General features: G+C 44.8%; 1 protein-coding gene across 6 annotated transcripts in view; it reads right to left on the bottom strand.

The window, feature by feature from the left end:
- LOC148381925 (MAM domain-containing glycosylphosphatidylinositol anchor protein 2) overlaps positions 1 to 22,449 on the bottom strand; it is a 91,380-nt gene that overhangs the window by 24,279 nt on the left and 44,652 nt on the right. For 5 of the 6 annotated variants that reach the window (XM_088361351.1, XM_088361355.1, XM_088361352.1 and 2 more), the window contains 7 exons: positions 22,086 to 22,260; positions 15,554 to 15,750; positions 14,830 to 14,962; positions 14,471 to 14,740; positions 10,952 to 11,043; positions 10,644 to 10,881; positions 2,934 to 3,254 (listed from right to left, as the gene is read on the bottom strand). In XM_088361351.1, coding sequence (XP_088217477.1) covers positions 2,934 to 3,254; positions 10,644 to 10,881; positions 10,952 to 11,043; positions 14,471 to 14,740; positions 14,830 to 14,962; positions 15,554 to 15,750; positions 22,086 to 22,260 — 1,426 coding nt within the window. The remainder of the gene's footprint in view (positions 1 to 2,933; positions 3,255 to 10,643; positions 10,882 to 10,951; positions 11,044 to 14,470; positions 14,741 to 14,829; positions 14,963 to 15,553; positions 15,751 to 22,085; positions 22,261 to 22,449) is intronic. The other variant, XM_088361356.1, reaches the window with a different exon arrangement.

The raw sequence follows: 22,449 nt of genomic DNA, 5'->3' as shown, positions 1-22,449 counted from the left end.
GCCTCGTAATTGCCTGCAATTTGCATATTTCCCGTCGCAGGGATGTCAGGTTCAAAATAAGACGGCACACATGGCTGATTACCTGATTGAAATTGTGAGGAATAAGCTTTATTAGTATTACCATGTAATTACCGTGCCTTCATCACTGGACGTGTATATTAACAACATTTTAATTCATATTTAAAGCAAATCTCCCTGAATACATTTTATATTAAAACATTATAGTGCAAATTTATTGTCAGGGCGGAGTCAAACATTTGTCAGTGGTATACAACCCAACACAATCGTCATCGTCGTCATTGTTCTGGAGGTTTTGGTGGTGAGTCATAGCTCCAAAGCTGAGTGACACCGAAGCAAATCGTGCTAAGTGCGTTTTGCTTTGCCACAGAAGGGCGCGCGATGACGACAAGGTCCGAGGCTGCTATTCTTACGTAAACGCGACAGACTGCACAAAAGGGCTCTTATCATTTTGAGCTTCTATCAGTTCAACTAGAATGCTAATTGTTGCTAAAGATGCCATCTGCGGGTCAAGTGGAATGCTAATCATGGTTGGACGTCGCCTCCAGGGGATTGGAGAACATATTTGATATTAGGAACTCACGTAACACATGCTACACCCCTCCCCTCCCAGTTCATATTCATCTACTCGAAGGAGGTATATGTCTGATATCCACTCAAGTGATTCCACATTAACTTGAGGAGGGAATGGCTCTCATTTGCCTCTCAGGTGAGTGCATCAAAAGCCAAGTCGGCACAGTGCTTCTCTGGCCTGCTGCACACCAAGTGATACGGCCAAACCTGACTACACAGCGGGCCGGGTTCGGCAACGAGTTTTCATGAGCGACCGACCAACAGCCACGAGTTTTTCTGCGATTCAAAATTTGAATTCCATCGCTGTGAACAGTGTTGAACAGAATGGGAATGAGTCTAAGCTGACTCGTTTAGCTTGGTTGTATGAGGACTTTTCCTAAGCGGAGATAATCGTCTTAATAGGCGAGTGCGGTGTTAGTCCGATGCTAATATGCTAAAGGCTAATTGCTCCCATAGGAATCAATTAGAGTGGGTCTGGCCGGACTGTAGCTGGGTAATTATAAAGGCAACGCAAAATGCGCAGTTAATTACGTTATGCTCTGACACCACGTCAGTCGATCGTCTCCAACACTGTGAAGCAAACTCGCTTTTTTAAGACCCCAAGTATGGTTTTACTCCAAAGATAACGCTCAGGTAGTGTTTGTTTATTGTTGAGAAGACTTTTTTGCCACAGACGGCGAGGCCGCTCACTCCCGCTGCGACGGGAAACAGATGGAAGGCCGGGATAAAGAGAATTCTCGTGCATCTGGGCAAGGCAGGGAAGTGGAGCGCCGGTATTTAGGACAGGAGAACACTCGATAGCTCGGGCTTTCTCCTCTTCTTCCCGTGGACCGTGCCAAGCCGGTTTGCCTAAGAACATTAGGGGCGTCACAGCTCGGGATTTTCGCAATTCTATTAGCTAACGGCGAACATCTTTCTCCCTCTCCCTCTCCTTTTTTTTTTCCTTCTTAAGGCCGCTTGTCGTCCACGTAAGATGGAAGCAGCTTTAAAATTATATATATATTTTTTTAATATATCAAAGCTGTTGACTAGCTAGCGTCGCGAATGCTCTTTTAGGGACTGTACCGGCGTCTTGATTAACTTGCGCTTGGAAAACCGAGGCGAGGGAAAGAATTGGCATGCGCAGAAGAAAATGAAGAAGTGGGGCTCAGTATATGGAGAGGAGAGTACAGAAGCGAGGCTGGATTGATGAGATAAAGCAAATTTCCTCGTCTTGGTTTCACGCTCAAAGTGAGCTGCGCGTCAGCTCCGGCTCTGGCTTTGATGGCGGCCATTAAGGCTGCCTGGGCTGCAGATGGCGGGATGATTGATTAATGACGCCGTTGATTAGGTGCGGCGCTTTGAAGAAGGTCAGCGGATCAAAGCGGCGTGCTTGCATCAAGAAGCACCGCACTTTATTTCAATGCAAAGTAATCATTTTGAAGCGTGTGGAGCTCCTGTGAATGAGCATCTTTTTTTTTTACTTTAGACTCATTGATATGGTTACATTTTAGACACACTTTTATTTTGTGTACTCGTTGACATTACCTTAGTCGTATTTTCATTTGTGAGTGCTCTGTAGCTGTGTGACGGCAATAACGCTGAGAGAAAACAACATCATAAAAGCCCAGGAAGTGTTGTGCAAAAAGCTCACAGGCTCCGAGTTTTTATTTAGCCGTTTCCTTCGCTCTAATTACGGCGCCGTCAGACAAATGCTATGCATGCTGTAATTCTCCTCAGCTTCCCGCTGCTCTGCAAATCACCACGCTAAATTTCGCATATTTTTTCTTACGACTCTGCTGCTTAACATTTTACATGATGGGCTCGGGTAGCGCAAACTCATTTGACACTTTAGATGAGGAATTCATGACTTTATCCATCACTCTTAGGAGCACAAATCTATTTTGTTGTACTTTGTGCTGGATGCTGACCTTTAACATTTTCTGGCACAATGGCGTGATTAAAAAAAAAAAAAAAAATAGCATCCACACAGACTATGAATATTAATACCGCAAGGTGACGAGGTAGAAAAAGATTGGCGCTGTGTTAATGGTATACACTTATTATTCTATTTTAAATGCTAACGCTAACCTTTCATTTACTCCCCATCGTCATCTCCCGTTCTCATTTTTATTTTCCCAGCCGCTGCTTTGAATCCCCGGACGTTCATCTTCGGAAAATATTTAATCCAAATCTCCATACATGAATAGCAAATGAAAACTGTTGGGGAATAAATTCAAAGTTTCCAAATCGTTGGATGTCGCCTCTTGAAAAGTTTGCATACCCTATCACGCAAATTTGGTGCGTTTTATACATGTACGTTCACAAAGTGTAGTGTATACATAGCGGAATATCGCACTCACATTGGACGATGAGCTCCACCACAGCCTCACGGGGTTTAACATTGAAACCGTTGTACTGGCTGGTCTGACATCGGTACGATCCGGTCATCTCCCGCGTCACGTTGACGATGCGCAGCGCCCCGTCGTAGCTTTCCATTTGCATGCTGCCGTCCGGCATGGGCGCCTCCTTGTCGGCCCGCGACCACAGGATGATGGGCTTGGGCTTCCCTGAAACAAGGCACTCCAGCTCCACCGTGTCGCCCTCACGGGCCACCAGGGGGGACTTGCCCCGGGGGACTGTCAAGTTGGGGGGAACTAAGAAAGAAAAAAACAGAGGAGGGACTGATATGGGGCTCTAGAAAGTCAGCGGGCGTGGTACAGGTTGACGGTCGAATGAGGGGAAGGGGGTTAGTGACTCGCAGGCAGCGAGTGAGGACGGAAGCAAATCAAAACAATGCGATGAAGAGCTGATAAACCAATGAGAACCACAAACCACTAAAGTGCTAGAAGAACTAAAGCCACGCTCACTTAAATTCCCAAAGTTAGCTTTGCATTCAACAACACAAACAGCAAAGCTCAGTTACCACTCAATGCACAAACCCACAGAAATCGAAGTACCAAAAGCACATTTGCATAATGACCTTTCTTGCAAGTAATAAACTGAAACATCTCTTGCTGTTGAATAATAATTCATAACATGTTCGCGTGTGTGTGTGTGTCTGTGTGTCTAAAAAGGAAGGCTGCAGGTTGAATTTGGGTCTGCTTCCTCATCATACATGCCTGGCCAAATTAATTTGTTTAATTAGCAAACCTGGCAAATAGCATTGGCTCCTGGAGTGCTGTGTGTGTGCATGCGTGTATACATGTGTGTTCATATGTGTGGATGTGTGTTTTTCCCTACTTCAAACCATCAAGCAGACTCCAAGCCTATTTTACAAGTGAGCCTCCCAAAATAGCTTACCGCCAGCTAGCCAGCCAGAGAAGGAGTGAAAATGTCCTCGATGCTGATGAAACAGTGTCACACGTCGTTCCCGATGATTCTCGGATGGCTGCCATCACTGCCCAAAGAGCGCGAGTGGCTGGATGGCGGTTGAGCTGGCGTTGAACGCTGCGATGTGATGAAATGGACAGCAATCCGTTTTTTGGGGGTGTAAACTCGAGTCTTGTCTGTGGTTGTAATCTTGGAGAGATGCCCAATCCATTACTCCATTTTTGTCCTCATTAGGGTCAGGGCTAAGCTTCAGCCTATCTGAGCTGACTTTGGGCAAGAGAATCAAGGTACATCACATTTGCTTCCAAACAAACGGTGAGCCAGACATGCTAATCACTAGTCCACTGTGCTGCCGGCTGTCCAATCCTGCAATTAAAACACCAACAGCCGCTGCAGCACTGATGGTAATTTTAATCTTCATTTTGAGCGACGCGCCTGAGGGTGACTGGCGAGGGAATGACGAATACCAGTGACATTTTGAAGATGCTGGGAAAAGGCAAATATGCTGTATGTGAGCGGTCGCCACGGCAACAAGGGGGTCAAGCAATGATTATAAGTGAGCCACTGTCGGTAATAAAAATCTGAAAATTCAAATCCAGCCGCCGGAGGGAACTCATTTCAGCCACTTTATGTCGACACTTTGCTGCGAGCACCGCAGGGACAAGTGAAAAAAGAAAAAAAAAAAAAAAGTCATACGCCAATACCCCGCAGCGAGTCGGATTAGTACTAGCATTCATTTGGCGCGTGGCGTCCGGCCACCTGCGGACTGCTCTGGAAAGCTGAGCGATCTGTGGCGTCCAAGCACAGAATGACAAAAATCTGGCTGGCTGCCTTGTGGTGTTGGTCGGTGTGCTGACACTCGCTCCGTCAACATTGGACCTGAGCCAAGCGTGTTGGGAAAACAATGGAGTGATGCACTAAAACTCTCAGTAACGTCAGCAGCTGGAAAATCCATCCATCCATCCATCCATCCATCCATCCATCCATCCATCCATCCATCCATCCATCCATCCATCCATCCATCCATCCATCCATCCATCCATCCATCCATCCATCCATCCATCCATCCATCCATCCATCCATCCATCCATCCATCCATCCATCCATCCATCCATCCATCCATCCATCCATCCATCCAAATACAGAACGGCTAACTCTATAGATGAAGCCCTGCTGCTGGCAAAGCCATTTTAATCTGACACACGTTAGAACATGTTGTCCACTTTTCCCAGCAGCCATTGGGTGAACAGTTAGACTCCTGCACCCGTTGTAGCTATTAGTGGCAAGAGACCAGACAGGTGGCCATCATTACACCAGGCCTCTGAGCACAGATTAGCCGGCAAATTATGGCAAACTCAGGCAGCACGTTTCCTCCGAGTCTGCATTATGTAGCCTGGAAACAATACGCAACACACAACGTGTCTGCACAAAGTGATCAGAGCCATTTCGAGCTCGACACGTATCCCGTCATCCTGTCGCTCCATTTATTTGGTCTGTGACATCACTCCTTGTCTCCATGGCAACAGTGCACTCCAGCTCTATGCTCGGCACACCGCATGTGATGAGAAGGCATACAGGTTCATTTCACATGTTTACAGCATGCACTAGAGGCGGCAGTGCCGTTGCTTCTCGAGAAGAAGCCCGACATTATCGTGCTCACAAGGTACCATTATTGTTGTAGTTACACGCATGTATAAAGGCGCTGACTTCTGTTTATTTTATGTGCAACATCAGCCCGATGAGGCGGCAAGCTAGCTGCTGCCTTTATTGTTGAGAGACAAGCAACATTGTCAGCTCGCTGTTCACAAGGTACCAAAGTGACAGCGATACAGACGTACAGATGTCACAGTTTTTGTTCATTTCACATCTTACAGCAGCCCATCTAAGCAGCCAAGTCGTCGCCTTCTAATTCCTATAGAGAATTACACTTAACTTCTACTACAGCAGCGCGTTTTGATGGCTAACTAGTTAATACATTTATTCCTGTAAAAGAATAACGGGACATTTTTAAGTTATAAGAATGCAGCCGTCAAGCTTGAATGCGACGTCTGACTTCCTTTGTTTTTGTTTTTCCGCGTCTTATCTGGAAGGCGAGCCGCATTGCTGAGGGGCTATCGACAGCGGTTAACGAGGGAAGGAAGCCTGTTTCTTATTCATGTTTTCCTGTCAGCTTTCCCCCAGCAGGAGATGCGGGTGATTTCCCAGAAGAGGCTGCGTGCAGCCGCCTCCGCCTTCGCGACGTACAACTGCAGGTGGTTGCGGCGCAAAAACGACTCTCTGGATGAGGAACAACGCTGTCTGGTTGTCACACGTGTGTTCGACATAAGACATCACATCACATGGTAAAATTTCCTGGGACAGTGTGTGTGTGTGTGTGTGTGTGGGGGGGGGGGGGCACAGATGCTCGGCACCTTCGACGAAACCTCGGGAGTTTGCGCGGCCTCAAAGTCGCAACTACAATATGCAAGTTTCAACAGCCACATTAATTTTATATTTCCAACACATTTACCAAGCATTTAATGAATTGAATAGATTAAGAAAATACATATTTCTTGAATAAAACAGCTGCAGCACCTTTGATATCACTAATTGCTGGGCCGGACTAAAGAAAGGAGTGGACCAAATTTAGCTCGCATGCCATACTTTACCCACATGAAACAGCAGGAAAGGTTATTTTTAGCTGATGAGACGACAGCAGCAAAGACATCACCAGGTGCCAATCTTGTCCACAAACAATAACAGGAATAGAAGGCAATGAAAATTGGAGCAGGGATGATTGCAAAAGCACTCTTCCGCTTTTGATTGGTATTAATTTCCTGCTATCATGCGACTGGTGGTGTGATGGGCATCAAATCTGAATTGCTAAATCAAAAACTGACTACTGTAGCTAATATTGTGGAGTGACCGCAGTTCAGAGTTCACTCAAGTATGTCAGCAAGTATGGTTTATCAAGAATGCTAATCGTCATTAATTACCGTCTTGGCCCGAATATAAGCCGACCCTGATTATAAGATGACTCCTTCTTTTTCAAGATTCAAGTTTGAAAAAAGACTTTGTGAACACCAAATTTAATTTTTATACCGAAAATAATTACAGTACATCTGAAACAAATGACGATAATAATATATTTGAGAGAAAAACCATGTTATTTTGCCTCATTCAAATCATGCAAAAACTGTCTATCACATCTTAATATGTTCTACCGCTATTTTCATTTTTATTCTTCGTGACGGGTTCACTTTGGCCTGGGGAGTTAAGTTCAGCATTCGCTTTAATGATATCTGGCGCCGTCTAGCATTGTGAATGGGTATAATGTCTAGACCCCGAATGTAAGACTATCCCCACTTCTTCTTATTTCAATGCAAAAAACACCGTCTTATATTCGGGCCAATATGATACTGTGACGCCATCTTTAATAATGTCATAAAATACAGTTTGAGCCCCGTCTTCTGCCGCCAAATATTGGTTAGCTGGAATGCTAACCTTTAGCTACTCTCATGATTTACAGCCAGAGTGAATGATGCCAGCGTTAAGGTGCACGGAGGATGCTAATGGGGCGATTTTTTCGGCAGAGGTGACTTTAGAATCCTCTTACGTACTTTGCGATCATCCGTCAGACTTGCAACGGCTACAGATCTACTATGCTAATTTGAATGAACAGATTCGGCTAATCACCATTGCAGCATTTTTCCTGTCGAGACTGTTATGAATGGAAATATGGTTTTCCAGCCCTGTTGGAATCCGGAGTTCTGATTGCGTGTTAATATGTCAAGAATCCGCCGTTAACAACTTGACACGCCATTAAAAGGGTTTTATCCCTGAGCTATGTCCTGCTCAGAGACAAACAATATTTCACAAAATGGAGAGTAATTGAACAATAATCCATACACGAGAGCTAATGAGAGGATTAATTAGCTGCTTCCAGTGAAAACTTTACGGGATCGTTTTTTTTTTTTTTTTTAACAGTGGAACTTGTAAATCCTTTTCAGCTGTCCCTCTAATCCTGACAGCATCCAGCGGGGAGGTCCATGTCCTCGTTCCTGCTTATAAATAAGCATTAGCTGGCGGTCGGAGAGGGGGAAGAGCTCTTTTAATGAGTGTGTCACACTTGCAAATATTAGCGCAAGAAAGTCATGAAAGCAATCTGCGTGCATCAAAAAACTTGATAAGAAACATTTCCAGCTTTTGGATTGTGTAAACCAGAGCTGCAAAACAGCCCCCCACTCCCAAATCCCAGACAGACCTACAGCGTAATCTTCTTTAATTGCTTTTATTAAGAAGCCTAATTGCGTTTTGGGCTTTCTCACTGCGGGAGAAAAGGCGTTTTGGGTACACAAAATTAGGCACCTTCCAGGCAGTCAGCAGGGAAATGGCATTTATTCCATTTTGACTTTCACATTTTGAATTCCATACTTGATGTTGGAGTGTTTTTTTTTTTTTTGTCTGTATTCATTTTAGAATTAGTTCCTATTTTTCAAATATGTCGTGATGAGTGTAAGAAGGTCACATTATACATCACGTGATAAGATTAACTGAACTTCCTTCTTCTGCGCAGTAATGATAGAATCAATACGTTTCAAATGAACCCGAAAAGTTTACGTATGTTAATCAACAAAGATAAAAACGAAGAACATTTATGCTATAATTGTAGTTAGTTTTATAAATTAAAAAATGTAGATAGATCCAATTAGTTTTTTTTCAAAGCATTCTCATATTTATTTTATTTTATTAATTCACGTTTGTTTGCAGTTTGTGATGTTATTAATTTTCACTAACTATAATAACCTTGATGCCATCAAAAGGTTCAGGAAGCACCCCGCAAAAAAAAAAAAAAAAAAAAAAGACTAAACAAATACTGTAGGTGGAGTCGGTTCCTTTGGAATGGCGCGCATCCCGGTGCTAAACCTTCGCACAAAATAAGCTTTTCATTCTGCTTGACGACAACACTCTCAGTCATTATTTGCAGCCCGCAGACTGCACTACTTAAAAGATAATGAGCAAACTTCTTCTTCTTCTTGGCAGGTACAATTGATCTCGCTGTTTTGGAGCGCAGGGATTATCAAAGGATTATCTAAGAATAATTATACTGCCAAGGTCGACGTGCCGCTTTCATGTCGGCGGTGAGGTGCGCCCGAGAAGTGGCATTGTGTTTGTTCAGCGTAAAAAAAAAAAAAAAAGGCATACGGCAATGCCACATGAATGCAAAAAGCAGACCTTCGTCAAGGCGGAACGATCCTTATTAGCACTGCAAAGGCCTAATTTTTATTATTTGAGGCTTGACTTTCAAACAATATGATGACACTATAATTTTTCTACGTAGCTTCAAGACCACAAAGACTTTTTAGCGCTTTTCTCCATTTCTGCAGCAAAGACACTCAAACTGAATTAATGTTTTCTTTTCAGTATTCGCTGCAAATATGAAGGGGGAAAACTCAAGCAGATGTCTTCCATGTCATACAAATGCGAACGCTAACTCTACAAAGTTTTGTAGCATGAAGTTATTGACTAAATGTGCAACAACTTGGTAAAGAAGACGACAAACAATCAAGTTCAAGGCTCGATCCCGCTCCTTTCTTTAGGTAGCACAAAGCCGTCAGATTTGATTCCTTCCGCAATCTGTTTAGTCGTCTAAGCAGCTCAAAATGAATAACATTACGCAAATGCTCCAGTCCCCTTTACAAATGCTAATGCTAATGATGCTATTTCCAACAACAGCAACGCAAAGCCTGCAGGAGGTGAGCGGCGAATCATCGTCTTTTGTTCCACGCAATTCCCTTTGAGAAGTGATTGACTGATGCTAAAAACTAACACAAAAGACGACAAAAACAGTTGACAGCTGATTATTTGTTTTCTCACAGCCTGCCATCTTTGTGCGGAATAAAGTCGTTATGAAGAAAAGAAATGGCGTCGGGATGTTGTGATACAAAGTGGATCAATGCGTTGCCATTGACACGAGTACAAAGTTAGTCAGGCAAGGCGGGAGTGTCGGACCCAGCGGGTGAAAGCATCCAATCAGATGCGAGGACAATGGAGGTTCAGTGAGCGAGAACACCGTGCAGATGGAATAACTTGAAAGTATTGATTGTTTTTTGACAAAAAATGAGAACATTATGACTCTCACTTCTCCATGAGATGGAATATGGGAGGGAAACTAAACCTCCGGACAAGAATAATGGCCAAGCCCTGCCGTGAAAAGTGAGGAATTGATGCCCACTTAAAATTATTTTTCAAATGCAATTTTTAATAGTTTGGACTGAAACTATACCACAGACCATTTATCAGTTAACAGAATGAAACGACAATAAATGATTATTTCTTTATGTAATAGTTATCCATTATCAAACATTGCTTGGATGAGTCGCATCACGCTGTCACGTCATTTAGTGGGCACTCCATGAATAAAAGTTGTATGAAATAGCCTAGAAATGCAAAATAAAGCCAATTCACACGACCACTTAGCCGCATTAGCATGTTCTCCGAGCATCTGCTCCTCTTTGTACACTGTAATGTGCATGATCACTTATGAACTGGCTCTTTTCCAATCAAATCAAATTATATCAGATTAGAGGTCTGTATGTATTATACTGCCCCCTGGTGGCTAAGGTACACACAGCAGAAGGAGCAGCACAATGGGTGTCGATTGCTCGCTAGTCACTCTAGGGCTGAGTATTGCAAGTGTATTTCTGGAGTGAGAGGTGGGGGAGGTGGCGGGGCTTTTTACGGCGGTGTCTGAGGCTCACCAGTAGTGGAGGAGATGTTGACGTCGATGCTGATCTCGGGAATGCCGCCGCCCTTCAGCGCCGCCACGCACGTGTAGGTGCCAAAGTCGGTGAACTTGAGGTCGATGATGTCAAGGTTGGTGGTGCCGGGCGAGATGTCCGTGTCCGTCTGCGTGATGACCATGCGCTCCGAGCTACGGAGGGCACGGCCGTTCTTCAGCCAGCTGAACGTGAGCTCCTCCGGGGGCGTCGCCTCCACCTGCGATAACACACTTTGGACTTTCAATAACCATTTTTCTCTTGACCACTTATGTCTGTTATTATCTCACCTGACAAGAGATCTTGACTTCCCGACCAATTTGGATGTTGTCGTCATTGTGGTACGGGTCGGGAGTGATCCAGAAGCGACCCTTTTTCAACGCTAGGAGAAAAAAAAAAAATGTGATAACCAATTTGTGGCAAAAAAGTCGCATGAATCTTTAATGAAGACTCTGGTGGAAAACAGAACTTTCCCATTTGCTGCAGAGATGAACGGCGACTACGACGATTGTAGTACAATTTCCCAAAACGTCTTTTTCCTCAATGCACACACATTGGACAAACTCAACTAAGCTAATCTAAAGCTAAACTGAGACTTTAAACCACAACGATTAAACACAAAGCTAGTTTGAGCTATTCCGTTTTTGGACAGAAAGTAATTCATCCATAGTTCCGCATTCTATTTTTGCCCATTTTAGCTCCAACGATTCCAATATTATCAATGAACAGAATATGACGTCCATTTTGACATCCCACTTCACCAAAAAAGCATGTGTGCCTCATTATGAGTTGAGGACATGACAAGGAGAACACACACAGGACACCACATGTGATAATCTACCTAATTAATCGGCACTAAAGACAGTTACTTCATGACGACGCGCAGTGGATCTCATCTCTGTCGCCAAGCATGCTTCCGTGCAACATAAGGAGCTTAAGAACGCACAAGGCGCCACATCATTGGGCAACCTTGTGTCAGGTTCTACAGGAACACTAATTGTGCCGGTGAGTCATAGTGGGTCTATTTTGAGATCCCGCTTCTGTCGCCAATAGTCCCCACAGTGAGCTTGTGTGTTTTTCCCATGTCTGCTTGTGGGAGTAATGGGGAGTGTCAAATGATCACACAGGAAGAGGGGGGAAACGGCAGCACATGTCACACGGCTGAAACACAACAGCACCGCGGGGGAATGTCTTGTGACAGCGCACACACACAGCTACACAATAGCACGGCTGATGTGTACACATGCAAATGCGGGAGGACGTTGCAATGTGTTTTTCCCTCCACTGGCTCTAATGAATTCGTCCGGCTTTTGTGCAAACAGGATGAATCATTTTTCCCTCCGACTCATTTTCTCACTCTTTGTCGTCAGTCCGTCTTCACAACCCCGTAGCTCTTCTAAAGGGGGCGGGGAAGGTATCAGCATGCCAGACTGGACCGGTCTCTTCACAGGCCAGATGGAAGTTCCTCTCACCTCCTTTCTCAAGGTTAAACCCCAAACTGGGTCGACAGGCATCGGCCAGGTGCGCCCGCCCGCCTTTCATCTCACTATTATCGTCCTCCTCACGCACACTGACGCTTCGCAAAGCCAAGGCCACTAACGGAGGGATGAAAGTCGCAATCGTGGCTTTCGAGTTTCAGGCCGACCTGTTTGTGTCAACGTGAACACCAAAGCCTTTTAAAGCCACACGCATTCAAACTCGCAAATACTACAGTGCAGAATGTGAGCATGGCGAACTCGTGTGGACAGAAAAATCTTGCCACCCCCCCCCCCAAACAAAAACAAATGTCGTGCCAAGCAGCTCAAACCTTTTGCATTCCATCGGCTACAGCTTGTTTGCAAACAACATAGTAGAGCGCAAGTGTGTGTGCGTTTGAATGTGTCAAAAAGCATCATGGAGCTCTGTCACATTTTTTTGAATACTTTGCATACAGAGGGTCGCCCCGAAGCCTCTCAACGTGTTACGCCCGATCCCCCTCGTCCTTGAGAAGCCCTCGACACGCGCGTGCACACACACACACACACACACACACATGAGCAGATGGTAGCCATACTGTCCCACCAGCCACGCAGCCTTCCAGGGCTTCAGCCTTCCCAGCAGGCTGCTGGCGTCAGATCCCGCTTGCTGACTGCGTACGTTTTGCAATTTCTATCACAAAGTGTGTCGATATGCTTCACTTGAGACATACTGTGATTTCTTTTTTTTCCCCATTACTAGTTTAGCAATCGGTAAGATGCTTTTATGAAAACATCCTTAGGACCAGGAATTATATTCGATTGTATGATTTGGTTACCGTGGCAACTGGTTGATTTGAGCAGGAAAGCAGGTATCTTCTAAAGACATACATTTTCACACTACACCGTGTGCATGTGGTGCATGGACACATCACAAAGAACATATTAACCCCCTTCACCAACGTTGCCACCATGTCATCATCTTCACAGAGCAACCAATTAAATTGTGCTTATCGGAATGTAACGCTAATCTGCTATAATCTGCTATCCTTACGGTTTGGCTTTGATGTGGTGTTTCAACACTCCACACTCTGAAAATGAATGGCGCTCGCATGAAACCGCATCTAGAAACCGTATCCATTTGTATATAAACAATAAAAAGTCAGTCCGGAGAAATTTTTTGATACTCGCTAAACTGAGGTCGAGCGATTTATCACTGAAGGTTTGTTCCTGTCAGAATGTAATTTAGAGCTCGTGTTTCTTTTCAAGGCAATTTCACTTGAGAACTTCCGTTTCCAAGATACCACAGTGTGTTTGTGTGTATTTGTGTGTACGCACACGCGTGGGGCTATTTGTCATTGTGCACGTGTCGTATTTGCATGGAAACTAAATATATAATGAAGCAAATACGGAGTGTTTCACCCTCGAATGCACCACGCGAATGAAGTAAAATATGTCCAGTAGTCGGAAAGGTTAAATAGCTATTAAGATGCACAAGGAAATTGCGTTTCTTGTTTTTCAATAAAGCCTCGCATACACACAGATTTGTGTGGTTCAAATTACAAGGCATGAAATGTGAAACATATTAACCCGTGTTATTTTTCTTCTTTTAAAATACGTGGCTCAACACGTTCTTTGTTCTCTATAGATTGCGCAGAGTGTACAAAATTTAGTGACAAGCCAAGTGGCTAAATTTAAGAAGGAGAAAACGTGAATACGATATGCGAGTTCAACGGTGTGCAGCAGCACATCGATAAGACTGGAATGAATATTTACCGCAGCGATTGCCCGCAGTGACGCCTGACATCTTGTGTCTAATACAAATAAGCCGGCGGCCTCTAAAGTCGTCAGTGATATGGCGAGCAGCACAATACAGTGGAGGTGTTATCTGTCGGGGGTGTGGGGTGTGTGTGTGTGTGGGGGGGGGGGGGGGGCACTATCAGACGTGATTGGTGTATGATATGATTCTCATGCCAGAGACTTTACGGCTGCATAAATAAAACGCCTTCCGCGCGCGGGCTTAGTTTAGCACCGAGGCGACCCCACCAAGTAATCTCGCAGATGAAAGCGGCGTTCTCGGCAGGGAAAAGCACAAGTTCAGGAACATGAAAGTCAGCCAATCTGCTCAACTAGGATTTGGAAAAGCAGCAACGCAAAGAGACTTTTCTCAGAGAGTTGTTGTTTTTCTGGGGATTTCAATAATTAAAACTCAGCTTGATGGACCTCGGGGAGTCTTTTAAGTTGCTGGTCCAATATAAGAACATGACGCACAATCATCTTACAGATCTTGTTGATGGGTAGAGATCCAATTCGTTTAGTCCCAATTTTGAAAACGATTGGATGTTCTTCGCTTACCTCGTACCACTATGGTGGTGGACTTCTTAGCCGGGTTGCCCACATTGTTGCTGGCCAGGCAACTGTAAACGCCCGCCTCGTCTGAGGTGATGGCGGGCAGCGTGAGCGTATCGCCCTTCACCAAGCTCCTCTGCGGCAGGCTATCGTTGGCGCTGAGCCACGTGAGCAGCGGCGGAGGCTCCCCGCCGGTGGTGATGCACACTAGCGACACCGTGTCCCCAGGGTTCACCACGATAGGGTCCTCCACCAGCAGCTTGATGGACGGCGAGGCTGTTGAGCATGGGGGAGCGAGGCGGTTTGAACGTGCTGGCGCTTCATGATTAAATTGTTGACGTCATTTCCACCGCGGCAGGCAGTACCTGTCTTGTTGGTGAGGCGGAAGATGACACTGCGGTCGGCAATGCCGCACACGTTCCTGACGGAGGCCACGCAGCTGTAGTTGGCGTAGTCTTGTGGCCGTAGGTTCTTCAGCTTCAAGATCTTCGTTTCCCCCTGCAGCTCAGACGACAAACACCACAGCGGTATGCAAATGTGTGCCGAGGACATGTGTGCAAACAACAAAGATCACATGGATGAATATTTATGTAGTATGTTCAAGCGGGGAAGGATATTCTGAGTAGGCTGCGGCAAATGTATGCGTCACGCGGCACCATACAGACGTCGAGATGACTCTTGAGTCAATAATGGGCCCTGCCGCTATTTTCCAGCAATGCTGATGGACTCTGCAGGGGTTCCTCTCCACTGAAACTAGTCAGCCATGATCGCTCCTGGCCCGCAAATTTCCAATGAGGATGTGAACCTTTGATCCAACTGACTCCGATGCTTTAGGAGCGAGTCGCCATAATTTTCATTTGTGCCATTTCAAAAATGTTCTCCCTGTCGCCTCTCATTTTATTCCTGCTCAGCAGTTGCAGCTTGTATCTTCCATTCATCTCGGGTTTGATAAATCATATTGTGCGTGCTTAATTTATTGTAACCTATTTACATTTTGCAAAAGGCACATTTAAAAAAAACATTTAAAAAAAACATCTTACAAATATTTGACGACAAAGACTTTTCTGCAGCGTGCCGCGTCTGTCTTACCTGCGTGAAAAAGGGCTCGTAAATCTCCACGCCTTTGTCCGAGCCCTGCGTCAGCACTTCCCGGCCGCGGTGCCAGCTGTAGCGAACGGGTGGGTTGGAGTTGGCCACACAGCGTAGAAAAACCGTCCGCTCATAGTAGAACTGCTCCTTCGCCTCCCCGATGCTCTGATGCACCGTCACTACCGGGTCATCGAGGTCTGGAAACAAAAAATTGACATTTTTGTAAACATCCCGATTGCCAAATTACCCAAGATTCTTTTCTGAGCGAACAATACGAAACATCTTGACTTGAGGGCTCAGAGTCCACTTGTGAATTTACGGGCATTTCCACGGTTTGATGTTGACACGGAATGGTCAGCCATTTCAGAAAGGCACTCTCGGTTGATGGATTGAAAAGGTAATCACCTCACTGGGCGGTAGAATCAAGTCCTTTAGCATGCTAATCTGCGCCTTTTCAAAGAAACCCATCTCGCTTCCCTTTTCAACTCCACTTTTCTTTTTCCATGCGCAGGGGGGAAGCAACACAAGGGAGAGGATGAACATATGCCTCCGTCAAAGAATGCTGATTTCTGCGTTTCATTAAAGACGTGTTCTGCGCCTGTAGCTCCTTAATCAAAATCTAGCAGTGGGTCAATACTTCATCCGGGATCCATTAGGGCATCTCAGGTAAGAACAATTACCTTGGGGGAGGTGTGTGTGTGTGTGTGTGTGGGGGGGGGGGGGGGGGTACTAAGGGTGGGGTGCAATGGCATGGGGGCTTTTAAAGTAAATACAACCATTCATTACAGAGATCCTGGCCTGCCCACTTGCCCGTCTGTTTCCTGTAGTCCATTTGCAACAAACACACACTTTTGTAATTAACTTGACTAATAATGTAGGCAGAGCATGGCTTCAAATTGAATGTAATTTTTTTTAGCCACCCCAGAATAGGTCAACAACTCAACTTTGTGTCCCGACCTACCGATTAAGAATTGTTGCAGAAGATATTATTCCTTATTTTCATGTGTATGATTATCAGTTGGCCCGCAGCAAAGTAAGCAGGGCTAAAGATGAAGTGGATGCTTGCAGAGAGTGAGAGCGAGCGAGGGAGAGATAAATATTGAAATATGGAAATGTTTGCGGTGGATTAAAAAGTTGATGAGTTTCATACAAAATTCCACCCCCATGAACCGCCATGGAAGGATGCTGCTGCCTGAACGCAATTAGCTATGAAAGTCACGCCTGGACTGCCTGATATTCTGGAGAACAAGACAAGGTGTCCGTGTCGCTTTTAATGGTACTCACGTACCTATGCAGAAAAAAAATTTCATTTCGGGATAGCACGTTTTTTTCCTTAACGGGCCTACAAAGACATTTGTTGGACAAATAGACAGACAGGTTGGGATGAAGGACTCAGGAAAGGCGCTTCATTATCACATCAAAAATCCCTTTCAAGTACGGTGTACACTGGCACATAAAGCACCACGCCAACAGGAAACCTTTTTCTACTTCTTCCTTTGGAACCTCTTGGGTGTTCCTCTCATACAATATTCCCCCCCCCCCCTTTTTCCTCAGCTTTGATATCCTTGTGTCTCTCGTCTTATCCGCTTAGATGGATTGGAATAAAGAACACAAATCGGACGCTGTCAATCGTAAGCATTCCGCTACAGATGGGTCAATATCATAATACGGCGATGATCGACAAAATATGGCGGTATGCAGTCAAGTATGTCGCTGACTATCATAAATAAGTTTCAATTCACAGTCGGACTGATCCAATAAACGGTGACGGACTTGAACCTCTGGCACCAGTGCAAGCAAAACACTTTTGCAGATACTGTAAATAGAAAGCTAACGCAAGAGTGCCCTCTGCTCAACGGTCCATTCGGCTACTCTTTAATGAATACGTCTAGACGACGTGCTCAGGCGCACCGCAGACCGACTAAAGATGACAAAAGATGGCATCGGACAGACTGGTGCTTAGAGAATCATATGGCTGTAATCAGAAATGTGATACAGCGGCCACCTGTGTGTGTGCGTGTGTGTGCGTGTGTGTTTGTGTGTGTGCGTGTGTGTGTGCGTGTGTGCGCGGGGGGTCTCGAATGCATTACGACCATGCTGGTCAAAAGGCTAATGAGCACTATTAGTGATCTATAACTTCCCCTGGCATGCTGATGGAAGACATGAATCCAAGCAGGTAATTTTCCATCTCGCCAACGCTGACCTCTATTTGGGCAATCACCGACTCCTCCCGCTTGCGGATGGATGTGTTTTGTAACAGTCCGCATGAACGACGGGGCTCTCCGAGGAGTAATGGGTGGGATCTCAAAATATGGCGGTAAGTACCTAACCAATAAAAATGAACGCCTCCTTCACATACAGTAAATTCCTGCCTCAATTGAGTACATTTACAATTACAAGTGCAAATGCAGCATTTTACAAACAAAGCAGTATTTGCTCCACTTTAAGCACCATTCCGCACATCAGCAGTCAGCCTCGCGACCATCCACTAAATGTGCTTCTATTCCATTAGCGTGCATAATCAAATAGATTATGTTGACCAACAAAAGGCGGCAAGGTTTTTATGCGCTTTTAATTGGTCCGGACTTTATGGCTCGGAACGACACGGATGAGTATTATTGCTTCACTTGCAATGAAGTTACGATGCAGTATAGTGAGCATGACTAGCTTGTAATTATTTATCAAGCAAATGCTGTTGAAGCCTTATCCCGACTGATTTTTTTTTGTTGGGGGGTACATATTTACTATTCATGAAGAAATACTGTGGGAGCGTAGGTTTATATGTGTGTGTGAACAGACTTCGTCAACCTCTGTTCCTCCCATTGACGGAGATGAGGGAATAATTAGGCCCTCACCTGCTACACAAATGCATGTGTGCGTGTGTGTTTGTGTGTGTATGTGTGTGCGTGTGCATGTGTGTGTGTGTTGGGCGTAATGAATCTTGTGTTCATCCACTCGGTTTGCGTCTGTCTCCCCTGATCTCCTCTCTAATGCATCCACGCAAGAAAACACAATGGCAGCAACACAAAGCATATGTGACACAATGCAAGTAAACAAACCCAGAGATACAGCTAAGGTCTCATGTCCATATTTTAGTAGCTTTCGATTGAAAATGCTGGCAAATCCAGTGCATGCTGTAGCAACAACCAGAAAGTATTTTGGAGTCATTTCAGGCCACACAAAATGCGAATAGAACAAACGAAGGGCAAAAACCCAAAGGAAAAAAAAAATTCAAATGAGGGAGTTAATCTCATTAGCATATCGGACACAAACACAGTCAATTATAAAAGAGGAGGTGAGGTCGAGACAATCCTCTGATAAGTCTTCGAGAGACTAATGGGCAGTTGTGAAGCGCCGTTACCTCCATTAAGCAAACATTTCCATAATGTACGTGCAATGCAGCGATCCATTGCGCAATCGCATCCCGATGAGGCTCCGATCACTCCTGGATGCCGTCGCATTTATCACGCTGCCCTCATTTACATCCGAAAGCACTTAAGAGACGCTTTGCAAGCATCGTTGTCTGCATAAATCAGGAGACTCGGAAGGTGCGGCTTGCCAGGATGTCAAAAATTTTGATTCCTGCAACAGGTTTGAAAATTTGAACGGGATAGTGTCTGCAAAAACAATAAAAAATCCGTACGGTCCAGCTGAACGTGCTAAGTGAAACTGAGTTTGGGGGTGGAATTTTAAAACTTGAATTATAATCAAAGTTTGAATATTTGATGGCAAGTCACTGTCATATTCCGCCTACATGCTCAAACTCTCGAATGCAGTACACACACGTGTAGTAAACGGCGGACAAGCTTTAGAGGAAGTTGTAGCGTTGAAAGTGGATAAAGCGACGCCTGAATAAACATCTTTGGTGAGCTCCTCCGTGAACTCCACTAATGGAAGGCAAACACACGCCAGTGGACACACTCCTTTTATTTGGCCTGGTGTGTGCGTGTGTGTGAGTCTTTTTGAAGACAGGCAGCCGATATTTTGGTTTCTTCGAGTCTGTGAGTACAAATGAAAAACAATACTAATAAAATGGATTTGGTCTTGTGAGAAGTTTAACAGGTGATAATTTTTGTTTTGGTACTTTTATTGTGCCACAACATGTAAAATAAATTCACCTGAGGATAAGATGAATGCTGCTGTCACCCAAAAAGATAATAATGATCTTGACTTGGTGGTTCATAGATAAAAAGCAGACCACTATTTGTTTTGGTTCTTTTTTTGGCGTGATGACAAAAGTCAACAGTTTCAAAAGACGACGTTGATGGATCGTCAACTTTTTGTCCTTCACATTCACCTCACCAAAAACAAAATATGAAATGAATCACTTGACATGTTGTTAAAAAATAAACTATGCTTGCTATTGTTAAAATTTCATTCACTGTGAATCTGTTTGTGTCATTCACTTTAAAATGGCCTTGGAATCAACCCTCACATCACACACTCGTATAAACTCACAAATTATAAAAAATGTAAACTGTGCGTTAAGCCAAGAAAACTTCACCAGACTAAACCATCAGTTTAAGAACCCCTGAGTACTAAGCGTGTGTGCACTGAGCATATTCATTCCTCATTTGGATTAGTTCTGTTTGACTAAACAAAGCGCTTTGCCTTTACATTGTTTTCCACTAAGACGTCGGAATTGTGCGGCATTGCGCTAAATATGACAGCCGCGACTTAGCCGCCGTGCGCTAACCTCTCCGAGCCCTCGCTGCCAATAAAACAGATCAAGTGGATTAAACACACTGACAAAAGTAACTTCCAGAACCATCCCTCTGTCCTTTAGTGTTTGATTTTTGACCGAATCCCCGTCGGGGAGTCACGTAGGCCGCCACAAATCTCTTTTAGCTATAGTGGTCAATGAGCTCTCTGAGCCTGAAATGAGCTCGCTGGGTCTGCACAACTCTTAAGCCCTCTTCAATCAGCAAAACATTAGCCGCTGCGGCAAAATGCACGCCAGACAAAATTAAAGGAAAACGGGCGAAACAAGCCCCTGGTAGGAAAAGGAAGGAAAAAAAAAAACAAAGTGCCATAAGCTCTGGATCGATTTGTTTTAAGAGTTGGGGCCCGTTTGTTTTATTAACTTTGCTCAGGACCATCCCCCACGGAGCGCCAACAACAGAAGTGTCAGCAGGTAGAAAATGCGCTGTTGGACTAAATGTGTTAGCGCGGAGTTGGCGGCGGAGCAATCATGGGCTCCCGTGGGCCGCCGGCTCGGGTTATCAACGTAAATGATGGCTTCCCGTGTCATCGCGCCTCTATTTGCCATCCATCTCGCCGTCCAAATGTCCTTTGATTCTATTGATGGGGAGTCACGCCTTTATGAAGCTGCCTTTGATCTAATAATAGCCGCATATATGAATAAAATTTCGGAGCGATTATGCCAAAACCAAAAGCGAGGATTCTAAGGTGGGGCGGGGCGGCAAACTCTTCAAATATTTGAAAAGATCACTCTGGGATTCAACTTAAAATGAACATGTCATAAAATGTCTCCACTACATTATTTTCGGGGAAGCAAAAATGGTCGTGCAGTAGTTTGGAACATTAATCCGAGTTTCGGGTTTTAATGTCGAGTCGTCAAATTTTGTTCACATACCATAAAAAAATTGTACCATGTGATGCTGGTGTATCAAATTGTTGTTGGGAGGTCTACTTACAAAACTGCAGTTTTAGCGTTAATTAAAAAAAATAAAATAAACAAACGTACACGCAATGAGGCTAAAAATAGCACGTGCTGCCGAGGCCCATCAATTAGAGTCATCCCCTGGGGGAGCAAAAGAGAATGTTGCTCGGGAGAAGCGGTTGTACTTCTGAGTGGATGAAGTACACGCGTGTACAGGGGCCACATATTGAATTGACCTCATAAACTATAAATGTATTTTCAGATGACAACAAAAACTGTCAGCGCACATTTGACTTGACTTGACACCGTGCATTTCCATTCCCTACTGTATGTCTTTCATTTATTCATGCTGCGTTTTGCACGTCGAGTAAATTCCCTTTCCAACATGCCGACTGATTCCATTATGGTGTATGTTGCATTAATCTGCCAGTGCTCCGTCGGGAGTGCAATTAAGGCTTTTCTGCTTTGTATCTACTCGTCTCTAGAGCGACCTCAAACTGCCAGCGAGCTGAAAGGGGGATGGAAGTGAAAGGCCTTCTCGAACCCCCCCCTCCCGGGTCTTCTCTATTCCCAAAACAGACCTGCGTAACAAAAGTTGACTTTTAAGACCATCGAATCCAAACCGCTACCGCACCTGTTGACATCTTTTACTCGCTTACTAGCTGGGAATTGGCAAAAAAAAACAAAAAAAAAAAACAATCCCATAACTACTTGAAGCTGAGGAAATCGATGGAAAAAAACGATGGCTTTTAGCAGAGCATTCCGCAGAACAACGGCAGCCCACACTTTTTTGCGAGGTTATAGTAAAACGTTACAAGATTATAAAACATGGCTGCCAGCTGCGATGCTGAGTAATTTTCAAAGGCCACAAACAGTTTTTTTTTTTCAGGGCGCCAAGGTCTTACTCACAGTAGACGTCCACCCGGATAGATTTGATGGCGGGTGAGCCGAGGCCGTTCTCCGCCTTGCAGTAGTAGCGGCCACCCTGCGTCCTCAAGATCTTGCCAATGTGCAGCGTCTCATTGAAGACGCTGGAATCCTGGAAGCGGTCCGAGACGCTGCCGGCGGTCTTGGTCCATCGGATCTGCAAACACAAAACAATTTAGGAAATTAGAACGTTTCAAGCAGAATTATTCAGATTTGGTGTTATGGAATATAATTGACCTAACTTGAAGTTTTGAACCTGGCCGTAGCTCTCTCGGCATTTCACCCCATTAGCCCGTAGCATGGCTGTGTAATGAAAGGTGAAATAGCAATATCCCCCCCCGCTCCC

Source organism: Syngnathus floridae, chromosome 19 (assembly GCF_059516105.1).
Source record: "Syngnathus floridae isolate MCC-2025c chromosome 19, RoL_Sflo_1.0, whole genome shotgun sequence".
Classification (NCBI taxonomy): domain Eukaryota; kingdom Metazoa; phylum Chordata; class Actinopteri; order Syngnathiformes; family Syngnathidae; genus Syngnathus; species Syngnathus floridae.
This window is presented reverse-complemented; position numbering and strand designations above follow the sequence as displayed.